Raw genomic sequence first — 16,161 nt, 5'->3', positions numbered from 1 at the left:
AAGAGCTAATTACAGTCTCTCATTTTCAATTGAGTGAAAAGAGCAGGAGAGGGAAGAGATGACAGAGAAACACGCAAAACGAAAGAAAAAAATGTCCTAACAAAATATAACAAAGAGAAAAGAAAGGGAGAGAATGAATTAGATCACAGCAAGACAATTTGAGACTTATTCAGTGTTCAAACCAATTTCATTTACAGCCTCTGACACTTTATATTGTACAGTATATTATGAAAAGAACACAATGCTTAGGCCCTGAAGTCTGACTGTTACTTATACTTGTAATAGGCTACTTAATCCTTACAAGCACACACACAACACACCACAATGGTGGTGACGACTTTTGTATGCGTGAGAACAACTCCCACTTTCTTCAGAAAAAGTAAAAATCTAGTATATATTTATAAAAGAATGTTGGGTAACACTTTATAATAACTGCACGCTATGAATCATTAGTTAAGTAGTCAATTCATCATTTATAAAGCATTGTCCCTTACATTAGTAAGCAGTTTATAAATGCAGCTATAAATGATTTGTTCTTGATTTATAAGCATATCTATAATGTTTAATAAATGTATTTTCATACATCATTTCTAAATTAAGTATTACATTACTTACAAACCAATTATTTAGGATTTGTCAGTGGTTCACAAGATCATTTAGAAAGTATAAGTAAATGATTAATAAACTATTTAAATGTACATTTATACATATTATTTAGACACAGTAATAGTTACTCAGTGTTAATGCTTTATTAACACATATTCCTAGTGTCAAAATTACCTCGGTACTAACATTAGAGAACAGCAGTGCAGAAGATCACTGAACCTTTAAATCTCATTTATAAAAGCTTTACAAAGCATAAATAGTCCTCACTTTAGATGAGCTCACAAAAATAAATGTTTTAAAATTACCTGAATTAATCATGAATTGCAGTAGGAATGTGTTAATAAAGCATTTATTAACACACTATGTAACTATTACGATCTGTCTAAATAATAAGATGTATAAATGAACGTTTAAATAGTTTATTAATCATTTATTTACACTTCCTAAATGATCTTATGAACCACTGACAACTCCTAAATAACTGGTTTGTAAATAATGTAATACTTAATTTAGGAATGATAAATTGATTATTAATAAAGTATGAAAATACAATTATTAAACACATTATAGATATGCTTATAAATCAAGAATAATGTATTTATAAACTGCTTACTAATGTCTATTAATGCTTTATAAGTGATGAATTAACTATTTACTAATGCTTAACTAATGCTTCATAGCGTGCACTGATTATAAAGTGTTACCGAATGTTGTACATTATAAAAAATCTAGAGGCACGACATGCATGTTATGCATTATTAGGTCAAATTAAAACAGTTTGCTTTCCTTCAGAAATCATTCTAATATGCTGATTTGCAGCTCAAGAAACATTTATAGTGGGTATAGAAAAGAATCACCCCCCTTTAAAATAATCACATTTTGTTGCTTTGCAGCCTGAAATGAAGACGGACACAGTTTTTGTTTTATCCAGCTGTATTTATGCTACAACTTATAACATCCAAGTGAAAGATATAACTCCGGCATGTCAGAAAAAAAAAAAAATTTAAAATTAAAAACCAGAATCACTGAGTTGGAAAAAGGATCAGTATTGTGTCAGTATTTAGTTGAACTTTGCACATCTAGACTTTGCAATACTCTTCTTTGCAGAACTGCTCAAGTTCAGTTAAATTTGATGGTGACCGTTTGTTGAGTCTTCAATCAAGTCATTCCACAGATTGGAACAATGGGGTTTAAGTCTGGGCTCTGACTAGGCCATGCAAGGACATTCACCTTTTTGTCCTTCAACCACTGTGTAGTCAGCTTTGCTGTAAACCTTCTTCCCATTGAAGACGTTCTGACAGAGAGCAGCATATTTTCCTCATCCTATTTTGCCCCATCCATTTTTCCTTCTATCCTGACAAGTGCTCCAGTACCTGCTGCATAGAAACATCTCCATAACAGGACATTACCACCTCCATGTTTTACTATAGGAATGGTGTTATTTGGATGGTGAGCTGTATTGGATTTATTGGATAATTCAATTTTAGTCTCATCTGACCATAACACCTTTTCCCATGTGGCCTCAGAAGAATCTTCAAGTCGTGACTGCATGTGGCCTTTCTTGAGGAGTGGCTTTTTTCTTGCAAGCTTCCCATTCACGCCACATTTGTGGAGAATTTGTGATATTGTTGTCACATGCACACAATGACCATTCTTTGTCATAAATTCTTGCAACTGCTTCAGAGTTGCTGTAGGCCTCTTGACCAGTTTCCTCCTGGCTCTTTCATCCAGTTTGGAGCAACGTCCTGATTCAGGAAGGGCCTGTGTTCCACTTCTCAATAATAGACTTCACTGTGCTTCTAGGCATTGATAAAGCCTTTGAAATGTTTTTGGATCCATCTCCTGACTTGTGCCTGTCCACAACTTTATCCCGGAGATCTATTGACAGTGCCCATAGTTGATTGTTTGCTGAAATGCTCCAGGAAAACTCTTTTCATGCTGAGCTAATCAAAATGACCACAGGTGATCACAGTTGAAAGTCAAATGACTTTGTGTGTCATTGAGAAGGTGTTTAGCTACACCTGATTAAGTTTACAATTCATTTTTAGGAGGGGGTGATCCTTTTTCCAACTCAGTGATTCTGGTTTTTAATTTTTTAATTTTTTTCCTGACATGTTGGAGTTATATCTTTCACTTGGATGTTAAGTTAAATACAGCTGGATAAAACAAAACTGTGTCCGTCTTCATTTCAGGCTGCAAAGCAACAAAATGTGATTATTTTAAAGGAGGTGATTCTTTTCTATACCCACTGTATAATTATTATCAAAGTTGAAAACTGTTGTGCTGTTTAATATTTTTGTGAAAACTGTGATATACTACCATTCAAAAGTTTGCAGCAAGGAATTAACTTGTATTTTTATTCAGCAAGGATGCATTAAAGGTGCCCAAGAATGCTTTTTCACAAGATGTAATATAAGTCTAAGGTGTCTCCTGAATGTGTCTGTGAAGTTTCAGCTCAAAATACCCCATAGATTTTTTTTTATTAATTTTTTTAACTGCCTATTTTGGGGCATCATTAACTATACACTGATTTTGGCAGCGCTGCCCCTTTAAATCGCATGCTCCCTGCCACACGAGCTCTCGACTATATTACAGTGCATTTACAAAGTTCACACAGCTAATATAACCCTCAAATGGATCTTTACAAGATGTTCGTCATGCATGCTGTATGCATGCTTCGAATTATGTGAGTAAAGTATTTATTTTGATGTTTACGTTTGATTCTGTATGAGTTTGAGGCTATGCTCTGTGGCTAACGGCTAATGCTACACTGTTGGAGAAATTTATAAAGAATGAAGTTGTGCTTATGCATTATACAGACTGCAAGTGTTTAAAAATGAAAATAGCGACGGCTCTCTTGTCTCTGTGAATACAGTAAGAAACGATGGTAACTTTAACCACATTTAACAGTACATTAGCAACATGCTAATGAAACATTTAGAAAGACAATTTACAAATATCACTAAAAATATCATGCTATCATGGATCATGTCAGTTATTGTTGCTCCATCTGCCATTTTTCGCTGTTGTTCTTGCTGGCTTACCTTGTCTGTGCACAGATCCAGGCGTAAATACTGCCTTTCCCTGTCTAATGCCTTGAACATGGGCTGGCATATATGCAAATATTGGGGTCATACATATTAATGATCCCGACTGTTACGTAACAGTCGGTGTTATGTTGAGATCCGCGTGTTTTCCGGAAGTCTTTTAAACAAATGAGATTTATATAAGAAGGAGGAAGCAATGGGGTGTGAAACTCAATGTATGTCTTTTCCATGTACTGAACTCTTGTTATTCAACTATGCCAATATAAATTCAATTTTTAATTCTAGGGCACCTTTAAATTGTTCAAAGGACACTTATAATGTTGCAAAACAATTCAATTTCAAATAAATGCTTTCAATTCATCAAAGAATCCTGAGTGTATCACTGTTTTCACAAAAATATTAAGCAGCAAAAACTATTTTCAACATTAATAATAATAATAATAATAATAATAATACAAGTATTATTAATAATTGAGCACCAATAATAATTGTTAATAACTGAGCACCAAATCAGCATATTAGAATGATTTCTGAAGACTGGAGTAATGATGATGAAAATTCAGCCATGCCATCACATGAATAAATTACATTTTAAATATATTCAAAAAGGAAACTGTAGTATTTCACAATATTACTGTTTTACTAATTTTTGATCAAATACATGCAGAATATATAGACCATTTATTTTAATACATGATTTTGATTAATTCTACATTTGAAAAAATCAGAGTAAAATGCATTTGGAAGGCTGAGTATGAGAGCAGTGTAACAATGAAGACTACAGAGGGGGAAATGGACAGAGAGAGAGAGAGAGAGAAAGAGAGAGGCACAGTTTATCTGCTGCTCTGTTTCTTGACCACACAAAGGCGGCATTCATTCTCTGTCTAAAAAGAATCACAGAAGCAAACAGAAAACATAAATGCTGATTTCTATTCATAGAGTGAAACAGGAAAAGGGACACAAGGAAACAACAACTGGTGGCTTAAAGCATTTTTATGCTTGTGTAAATATAGAAATGTCTTTGAAAGACAAAATGACCAAGTGAACAATTTATGAGAGTGATTTACTTTCATGACACTTACTTACTTTCATGACATGATCTGTTCTAAAAGCTAGCGAACTGTCTAAATATATTGTAAGGTGGAACCTTATATTTATTCCGTTCTGAGAATTATTGACAAAATAGATTTGTGTAATTGTGTCAACTGTGATCAAATCTCCAAGTGGTTGCTGGGGTATTGCTAGGGTGTTCTGTGTGGTTGCTAGGTGGCTGCTAAAAGGTACAAGTCAAAAGAGCCATGTAAGTCTTCAGGGTTTTGCAGCTTGTAACAGTATATCATTGTGCCAGGTGAAAATCATATATCTGATAACTTTGAAAAGAAATAGTCCTTTTCCAGCCTCCCAATTCGAGCTTTTATTAAAGGATTAGTTCACTTCAGAATGAAAATTTCCTGATAATTTACTCACCCCCAAGTCATCCAAGATGTTTATGTCTTTCTTTCTTCAGCTGAAAAGAAATTAAGGTTTTTGAGGAAAACATTCCAGGATTTTTCTCCATATAGTGGACTTCAACAGTTACCAACGGGTTGAAGGTCTAAACTGCAGTTTCATTGCAGCTTCAAAGGGCTCTACACGATCCCTGATGAGGAATAAGAGTCTTATCTAGCAAAACGATGCCCCACGCATTATAATCACGTTGGAAAGGTCATGTCACGTAGGCGGAAGTACCGAGCAACTGTTTACAAAGCAAACGTGCAAAGAAAGTCAAACAACTTTTACAAAAAAAAAAAAGGTAAAACAACGCTGTCTGACGCTTTTGAAGTTGGAGGAGAAAATGATTTAGGTTTTTCATCCTATCGCGGTACTTTCACCTATACGTCACGCGTGACCTGTCGAATGTGATTACGTAATACGTGGCGCGTCACAGAGCAGTGCAAGACGAGCATTTGTGGTTAAAAGTATACAATTTTTATTATTTTTAGAAAATGACAGATCATTTCACGATAAGACTCTTATTCCTTGTCTGTGAATGTGTAGAGCCCTTTGAAGCTGCATTGAAACTGCAATTTAGACCTTCAACCCGTTGGTAACTGTTGAAGTCCACTAAATGGAGAAAAATCCTGGAATGTTTTCCTCAAAAGCCTTAATTTCATTTTAACTGAAGAAAGAAAGATGAATATTACAACAAATAGCGTAACATGAGTTACACGCTAAAGTTCTACGCTAACAGTTTTCACAGTTTATTTAAATCACAAAAGTATAAGCAATAGTAAAAGTGACTCTTACAGTATGTTAGTAAGTGCCACTAATGACCACAATTCTCCACTGACTGCTTTTCAGTTTCTGCCTCAAGCTCATGAATACTTCTTCTTTCTCTTCTTCTCTTCCTGTCTTTCTTTCCCTCTTTGCCTCCTGCATATTAAAACATTTACTTATTCAATTCTCTCTACTTTTCTCCCTCTCTGTCCTTTTTAGATAGAGGACATATTTGCAAGCCAATAAACAATCCTCTATGTGTGTGTGTGTGTGTGTGTGTGTGTGTGTGTGTGTGTGTGTGTGTGTGTGTGTGTGTGTGTGTGTGTGTGTGTGTGTGTGTGTCGGAAAAGTGCCAAGTCAGCACAGTCAGGGATGACACCTTGTGATCGGACAGAGAGACGCGAGCAGCATTCTCAGAGGTGCTACAGGGTGAGAATGGGAAAAACTGGGAGAATATAGCAGACAGGAGTGGAATAAACCAACAAGCCACAAAAGGCATGTGTTTAAGTGATTTTAACGCAAAAGAGTTTTCTTACGCGTGACAAAAAGAATTTAATATCAAACTTATTCAACAGTGTGCAACAATCAGGTCCCGGAAGTAAAAATCCTATTCCTTTTCTCCAAGTGAATTGATTTTTAATAATAACTAATAGACCATTAAAGACAAACCTACTGTGAGCTATGAGGTTGTTAATTGATGGCATATAATTTTGTTGAAGCCATCATCCTGCATAATTTCAACCCGTTTTTTAAATAATTGTGTTTACCCATGATTCTGCAAAACAATCCCCACCAATCAGGGAATTGAAGCAAGCAAATTGCACCAAATTGCAGTCAATCTCTCTACTTGCTAACTACTTAAATATTTGTATTTGTATATATATATATATATATATATATATATATATATATATATATATATATATATATATATATATATATATATATATATATATATATATATACACACATACATACAGTCAAACCAAAAATATTTTTGATATATTTTTACTAGTTGGTGCAGGGCACTATAGTTCATTTATGTAAGTGAGGATAGCAAAATAAAGTAAACTGTGACATATTATACCCAAAAATTCTTCATACAGTGGACTACCAGTAAAATTGATACAAATTTGAAACCAAAAATTATTCAGACACTTTGACCTGACCATGTTTTGCTTAAGTGTTATCTGACATAATTAAGATTATTTTTTTCTGACACAGTTTAACTCTGAGATCTTGTCATATTTTATTACCATTATATATATATATATATATATATATATATATATATATATATATATATATATATATATATATATATATATATATACACACAACTCTTCCCCCAAGTAATTTAATTCACTGTGGCTTTTTCAGTTAGAAATGAGAAAATCCATTATTTTTCTATCTATTCCACTATTTTCATGCTCTTTTCCATACAATGACAATAAACGGGGAATGAAGCTTCATAAATACACCATTAAAGTATGATAGTGGTCCACACAACTCTTATATTCCAAGTCCTGAGGTTATTCACTGAAATACTTGACACCTGGCCTAGATATCCTTGGCGTGCTCACAAGAAATGTCTGATTTGTGAATGAATCATTGTTTTGAGTCAGATCTTTTTCAATGAATCAATTGATCCAGTTCACAAAATGTACACACACTTTAGTGCATGTGTCATATGGATTACCATGATGATAACTTCACAATGCTTTTGCATCCTTTTTGATGTCTAAAAAGCTTTCATTGTAATTGCATTGAAAAAAAAGTGGCTGAAAATAATTCTCCATTTTGGTCATATTGTTAGATATGATAAGATACAATAGTAAGTAAATGATGACAGATATTTTCATTTTTGGGTGAACTGCTCCTTTAAAAGGAAGGCATGAGAAAAAAAACATTTACTGTCAAGCACCACTTTGTCGTTTTTGTTTTCTTCAAGCCTCTAATGGAGAGGTGAGTAGGAAGAGAGGGCTTATCATGTGTCTAACATCCATCCATAACATCCACACCTCAACAGGAAAAAGCGTGGGGAGGGAGTGTGTGTTTGTCTGCTTGACTGTCTTAAGGGGAAACTGACTATTTTACAGCAGCTTATCTCCCTCACTCAGATAAGAGACCCGAACAGAAGTCTGGTTTATTTTGTTCGGTGAAACATTATCACAACACATCTATCCATCCGCATGTTACCCGTCTACATGACCACAATGCAAACACAGACGCATGATCTCAACAGAAGTCATAAAGGACATCATGATGCTATGGCTAAAACAAGTGAGATGAGGGATCTGTTAGTCTGAAAACTAGCTGACTCTTGTTGCGTCTAGACGAGATCATTCATTTATGTGTCTGTGAACCGCACAAGCGTCAGGTCATGAAAAAAAGATGCCAGATTCCTCCTGTTTCTTTCAGTATCTCGGGTACTTAATGTACTAACCTGTCACTTAGCGCCTCACAATCAGCTGATCACTTGGCATAACATACAGAACTTCTCTTTGTGATCCAATCGCTAAACACAGCTATTGTCTTTCTTCACAAATGGTAAAAAGCTCTTAACGCTTTAATTGTCTGTTTAGTTTAACCTGCCTATGACTGTAAAAGATTGTACACTATCTTTGTAACTGATTGTAACTGAAAACAAAAGAAAGGGAAATGTTTCAGGTTTCATACATATATATATATATATATATATATATATATATATATATATATATATATATATATATATATATATATATATATATATATATATATATATATATATATATATATATATATATATATATATATATATATATATATATATATATACATATATATATATATATATATATATATATATATATATATATATATATATATATATATATATATATATATATATATATATTATTCCTGTGGTGGCAAATCTGAATTTTCAGCAGCCATTACTCCAGTCTTCAGTATCACATGATCCTTCAGAAATCATTCTAATACGCTGATTGTCACGATCATGTTATGTTTAGTTTCTGTATCTGGTTCTGTTTAGTTTCATGGCCATGTTCTGTTTCGTTTTCCCTGTTACCATTTGCCTGAATTCTCATTCATAGTTTGTCGCCATGGTTTCTGATTGATTTATGCACCTGTTTTTTGTTCCGTTGATCATTTCTTCTGCGTATTTAAGCCCTCAGTTCTTTCTGTTAATTGTTCTGTTTCATCATGTTTTTGTGTAAGGTACTTTGATTATTCTTGATGTTTTTTAAAAGTATCAATCATTCATTCTGCATCACGCATCATTTTTCGGATGTAAACTAGACAGCCCCGTGACACTGATTTGGTGTTCAAAAAACATTTCTCATTATTATCAATGTTGAAAACAGTTGCTGCTTAAAGGGTTAGTTCACCCAAAAATGAAAATTCTGTCATTTATTACTCACCCTCATGTCGTTCCACACCCGTAAGACCTTCGTTAATCTTCGGAACACAAATTAAGATATTTTAGTTGAAATCCGATGGCTCCGTGAGGCCTCCATAGGGAGCAATGACACTTCCTCTCTCAAGATCCATAAAGATACTAAAAACATATTTAAATCGGTTCATGTGAGTACAGTAGTTCAATATTAATATTATAAAGTGACAAGAATATTTTTGGAGCACCAAAAAAAACTAAATAACGACTTATTTAGTGATGACCAATTTCAAAACACTGCTTCATGAAGCATCGGATCATAAATCGAATCTGCTGTTCGGAGCGCCAAAGTCACGTGATTTCAGCCGTTGGCAGTTTGACACGCGATCTGAATCATGATTCGACACACTGATTCATTTATGCTCCGATGCTTCATGAAGCAGTGTTTTGAAATCGGCCATCACTAAATAAGTCGTTATTTTGTTTTTTTTTGGCGCACCAAAAATATTCTCGTCGCCTTATAATATTAATATTGAGCCACTGTACTCACATGAACCGATTTAAATATGCTTTTAGTACCTTCCCTGAGAGAGGAAGTGTCATTGCTCCCTATGGAGGCCTAACGGAGCCATCGGATTTAAACTAAAATATCTTCATTTGTGTTCCGAAGATTAACGAAGGTTTTACGGGTGTGGAACGGCATGAGGATGAGTAACAAATGACGGAATTTTCATTTTTGCGTGAACTAACCCTTTAATGTTTTTGTGGAAACTGTGATACATTTTTTTAGGATACTTTGATGACTTAAAAGTTAAAAGAACAGTATTTATTTGATATGGAGCCCAGCACATGACATGCGGAAAAAATATATATGTATTGTGGCCACAAATTAAGAATTCGTTCTCTCGTTTTAGTAAATCGTGACCACGAATTAAGAATTTGTTTCCACGACTTATTAATTTCCTCATTTTAGTAAATCGTGGCCATGTTGTACTAATTTGTTTTACCATTTTTATTTAACTAAAACAAGGGAACACATTGTTTAAACATTACCACGATTTATCAAACAAGGGAACAATTAAATTAGTATATCGTACGCACGATTTAGTAATTATTATATTGAGCGCATGATTAACTTAAAACGATGGAACGAATTAGTAAAACGTGCTGATATTTAGTTGGTTTTAGTAAAACGTGCTGATTAGTAAGTTGTAAGTAGTATTAGCAAGTAGTAGTATTAATATACTACTACTATATAGTAGTAATAGTAACATACTACTACTATATATGCTATAGTAGTAGTATTAATAAGTAGTATTAGTAAGTAGTAAGTTGGTAAATTGTGGGAATGAATTGTTATTTTGTGCTCAACGATATATATTTTTTTTTTAACCGCATGTCATGTGCAGGGCTCCATGATTTGAAATAGAAATCTTGTAGCATTATAAATACTGTCACTTTAGATCAATGTATTGTGTTCTTGATGAAGAAAATAATTAATTCAATTTTTTTTTTTTTTTTTATTGTAGTGACCCCAAACTTTGGAAAGGCAGTGTACTGTATGTAAAGGATGTTATTTAAAATATTTTTTTTAGAATTAAGACTAAATATACAGCAAAGTATATGCACCAAATAGAGTATCTACAGTATAAAGCATACCTTGTTGTTTAACTACAGGCAATATAACAATCTAACAGCATAAAGGAGCTTTATTATCCATATCTTCCTGATGTTCACCTGGTCTACACAATAACTTTCTGAAGAGGAAGTTTCTAATATTTACAGCCTGATTCTTGATAGAGAGGCACAATGATGTGACGCAGAAGTCGTACCATCCAACATCCGCTTCTGATGTGGACAAATGTAATTAAGTGTTATCAAAATGTCCACTTCACGCTACACATTAACCTCGCTGAGTGCAACTGCACCCCTAGTGCAGCTCATTAGTACTGAATGTACTGAATGACCTCAGCTGAGACACAACTCAATAAGGAATCAAATGAATAACCGCTGCTCTCATGGTCTTTCACACTCACTGCTTGAAGCAGCACATAGTGCCATGTTTGGCATGTTTTGTAGAGCATGCATTTGAAGCGGCACCCATATTAACAGGTTACTGCATTCACACTGTTACCTCTTAAAGGGATAGTTCACCCAAAAATGAAAATTATCTGATCTGATGATTTACTCACCCTCAAACCATCCTAGCCATGACTATTTTCTTTCAGACGAACACATTCTGAGATATATTTAAAAATATCCTGGCTCTTTCAAGATTTATAATGGTAGTGAATGGGGGACGAGATTTTGAAGCTCAAAAAAATGCATCCATCCATCATAAAAATAATCCATACAGCTGGTTTAGTTTATAAAGTTTTAAATATGGTTATTTTTCTTACAAAAACCCATCGCTTTGCTTCAGAAGGCCTTTATTAACCCCCTGGAGCCATATGGATTATTTTAATGATGGACGGATGCATTTTTTGGAAGGCTTCAAAAATCTTGCCTCCCATTGACTACCATTATAAAAAGCTTGGAAGAGCCAGGATATTTTTAAATATATCTCTGATTGTGTTTGTCTGAAAGAAGATATATACACCTAGGATGGCTTGCAGGGTGAGTAAATCATGGGTTAATTTTTACATTTTTTGGGTGAATTATCCCTTTTAGCAAAGTACACTGAAGAAATTGAGAAATGGCTTCACTACAGAGTCAAGAGCTGGAATTTCGAATCCTGAGGCCATTCTATATTCATATTATAGCAGACATAGTTCACCGCAGCCACAAGTACACTCACTATTACATCATGGATCACTTCATATCAACACAATCATGATTCAACAACATCTGAGACATGGACTTAATGTTTTATTGTGCTAACTCTTTGGTTTTCAAATTCTTGTTAATAAATGGTAATGTTCAGTGCATGACAAGCTAGGCAATAAAACAAGTCACCCTTTGAGCCTGCTGTATTCTTAGAATCACATATGGTGAGACATCACTGTTTATACAGAGAAATAAAATCATGAGTGTATGTGTGTGTGTTCTCAACAATATATGTCACAGGTCAATAAGCAGTTCACTCATGCGCAGCAGTGTAAACCATCTGCTAGGAAACATAATCCAGACAACACAAAGGTGAAATGTGACCAATACTAAATTCTTAATACAATCAAAAATGTTATTGTTCTTCCTGGAATCATTCAGTTATCATCATACTTTCTTATTAATAACTTAATTAACAATGAATTATGATGTGACTTGAGCAGTACACTAGCAAATAGATGGCCTCAAACAGACATGAACTAAAAGCTTGAAAGCTTTTTTACATAATTATCTACAAGCAAAAAAAAAAAAGTTTACACTTTATTTTACAGAGCCGTAGTTACATTGTAATTACTCAAATAAAAACTGAATACTATTAATTAACTACATGTACTTACTGTAGAGTTACAGTTAGGGTTAGGGTTTGATTTAGGGTTAGTTACTTGTAATTATGCATAATTTACTGTTATTACTATAGTAAGTACATGTAGTAACGTGTAACTACTGCACTGTAAAATAAAGTGTTACCAAAAAAAAAAAAAAAAAAAAAACTGACTGCTAGTAGATGCTTTTCTCTCTCATCATTTTCTTAAAAGATTATAGTTTTAAATTTCAAGACTTTTTTTTTTTTTTAAATACTAGCTTCCTAATATCACCAGAGGCAACAGTTCTAACATTCACACCACATAAAAATATTTCCTTCAAACCTGTGAATGTATCCAAAAGTCCCTTTGAAACCTGATGACAGACTTTCTTCAAAACACATGACCTAATATGACAATATATCTCCCCTCTATTCAGTCATGGTCTCTGCACAAACAGACCGCAACAAAGAGAAGGATTAGGACATCACATTCAAAGCACCATATTTTAACCTATTGTCTGCCGTGAATAAAGCGTGGCCGTAACATGACTCTATAGATGTTACACGATCCCAGTGTTTTCACAGCACTGTACAAAACATACTAAAATATATACAGTTCTGCAGTTAATCACTTGGGGATTAAACAGAAGCTATTACTCAAATGAAATGTTTAAATGCATTAAAGTATTAGCATACAAACTAATTTTGTCTTTGATAGGAAATGCAAACAAATTGGTTTAGAAGAAGACTGTTATTAATGAAACTTAACATAGGATGCTTAAAATGTCCTTGATGAAAAACAAGCGGCGAGGTCTGAAAGTGGATAAACAGTTTACCATCTTGACCAATGCATGTGCGTTCACATAAGGGAGGATCTGGAAAATTGATCTGTGTCACGTATGTGAGGATCTAGGGATTGAACAGGCTTCTGGGCTTCAAAGAATGGCAATTACACTTTGGTCACGAAAAAATTCACAAGCTGACACACAAAGTGTATTCACAGAACTAATGGTTCCTGACGGAACTATTCCATCCAATTAGAGTCAGGGTTTTCATTCAGGGGTCTGTGGACCCCTGGGGGTCCCTGAAAGTATTCCAGGGTGTCCATGGAGAAGACAGATAAGCAAACTGTAATGCAAGCAAACTTCCTTGATAAAAGTTTAATCAAGAAAATTTACCTCATATAGCGGTTTCGGGACCTTGCATTGGCTGAATGTCTGACATGGTTGAGCTCATTTTTTGGTCGGGATGCATCAAAAATTCATTAGGAAAATGTAATTCATCTGCAAACATCTCTTCTGTCATGAACATGCTTTTACTTTCTGAGTCTTTTAATACCTTTTGTTGGGCTAGTGTAACCATCTAGATTGTAAAAATGAAGCCTCATTAAAAGGTTTAAAAAAGAAAACATTGGAATAATTAGTTGGCATAATATGTTACTGATTTTATTTGCAATTTAGCTTTAAAATATTATTACTATTACTATTATTTAGCTTTCGACTGCCAGGCAGTCAACGTGGTGTAAACAACATTCAGGAAGCCAAGTCAAGTTTTTGAAAACCTAAAATAATTAAGTCATATACTCCCTCATGTATTCAAGATACAAGTACTTTTGTATGTTTTACTGAAGATAATTAAATGTTACTAGGTTATACCAGTCACTGAATCAATATAGACTATTTGCAAAAAATTTATGAAATGAACAAACACAAAAGATTTCATTTCTAAGATCTTTCTCAGAGCTTTGCAGTTTGTGACAAGGTGTATTCCTCATATTTCTTTTTATTCTTAATATTTCCGGGACATTTGCCACCAAGTCAAAACTGGGGCCCCACTTGTTGCTTTCTGTCCCCACTGAAATGACTCAAGAGCAACATAACGGGACACTATGTTCCTCTACCCAACCCTGGTGCAAAATACAGTCTACCTCTGTTTCACACATTTCTGCTTCAATGCAGTGCTTTTAGAAACGAAATCCTTCTCTGATACTGAAAAAAGTACTGACATGTTCTTTACTTTTGGAGTCTATCTGCAATTTAAAAGTTAATGCACACCAATTATTTAAACGTATAAACAGCAAAAAAAAAAAAAAAAAAAAAAAAAAAAAAAAAAAGTTATTCACCAAACGAACCTTGCATTGGTACAGTCGTTGTACAACGCTTCGAAATCCTTTCTGGAAATGAGTTTGCAGCGGTTCACTCCGGGCTGGATGGCACCGAGTCCGCGCAACACGCGCACCTGCTCCACGGTGCACACCACCGGGTTTATATCCAAACGTTTGAGTTTCGTGTACACGGTGTGCAGTCCGCCGACAAGGTGCTTCAAGAACAGGTCGAAGACTTGCGGGAGACAAATGAGCTCCTGTCCATCAACGCTGAAAGAAGCGACTTTCACCCCGTGCACCTCCACGATTTTGCACTCGTTTGTCGCTACGCCGCTCGGAAGCGTCGCGTTCAGCGAGTTGATCAGTCGCGGAGAGTCCGCGGGACTCGAGAAGAACGGGTCGGTTCTGAAGAGTTTACCGGACACCACAGAACTCCCAGAGTGAACCGGAAGAGTCGCAGGAACGGCCATAGTGGTTATTACAATTCAATTTATTGATGTGCCCTTTTACGTCGTCTACTTTCTCATCACTCCCTCTTATATGCTTTCCTCTCTTTTGCACTGCGTCCAGAGAGCAGACTGGCAGAAACGAGCCACGCACCCCTCTTTACCCGTGTGAAAATTCAGATGAACGGAGCGCTTCTCGGCTCGGTTGACTCCGCCTCTCATTGGAAGAATGATGCTCCATTTTGCCAACCACATGTGCTCCAATTTATGCGTGAAGACTTCACTGGAGGGAGAGAAATTACAGCCCTCCTCCTTTATTGAACGAGTGTCCAGCTCTCAAGCTGTTATGATGAGTCGGACGAGATATCCCATATCTGAACCTATCCATCAGTCTCAATAACTCCAAAAAAAACATTCCCCCACATTTATTTTTTTCTTCTAAGTATAAATAGGCAATGTTTATTTGAAGTAACAACAAATAGGCAACTTTATTGGTAAAGGCTATTTGCAGATTCCACCCACTCTGCTCACACAATTTACCACAGTACAAATAGAATTACTTCTATTTACATTTTGTGCTTCTTTCACTATTTACACTTAATAAACAGATGCTATTTGCACATGTTGAAAACACAACTTACACTATGTAAACAAAACTTACACGGGATATTTTATATAGCCTATTTAGGACCACATGACCATTTAAGTTGCTATTTTAGTATTATTTATAGCTACTATTATATTATTTATTAATATTTAGATTCAACTTTTATTTAGGCTATAGTTTTTTTTATAGTTTTATGGCAACATTTCAAATCTATCTATCTATCTATCTATCTATCTATCTATCTATCTATCTATCTATCTATCTATCTATCTGTCTGTATGTCTATATA

General features: G+C 34.6%; 1 protein-coding gene across 1 annotated transcript in view; it reads right to left on the bottom strand.

Moving 5' to 3' along the window:
* The window catches only part of dachb (dachshund b), a 59,066-nt gene extending 43,534 nt beyond the window's left edge, over positions 1 to 15,532 (bottom strand). Inside the window, exon 1 of the mRNA XM_048197869.1 lies at positions 14,847 to 15,532. Coding sequence (XP_048053826.1) covers positions 14,847 to 15,289 — 443 coding nt within the window. The 5' untranslated portion in view covers positions 15,290 to 15,532. The remainder of the gene's footprint in view (positions 1 to 14,846) is intronic.
* Between the last annotated feature and the right edge of the window lie 629 nt (positions 15,533 to 16,161).

The sequence above is a fragment of the Megalobrama amblycephala genome, linkage group LG7 (genome assembly GCF_018812025.1).
Source record: "Megalobrama amblycephala isolate DHTTF-2021 linkage group LG7, ASM1881202v1, whole genome shotgun sequence".
Taxonomy (NCBI): domain Eukaryota; kingdom Metazoa; phylum Chordata; class Actinopteri; order Cypriniformes; family Xenocyprididae; genus Megalobrama; species Megalobrama amblycephala.
This window is presented reverse-complemented; position numbering and strand designations above follow the sequence as displayed.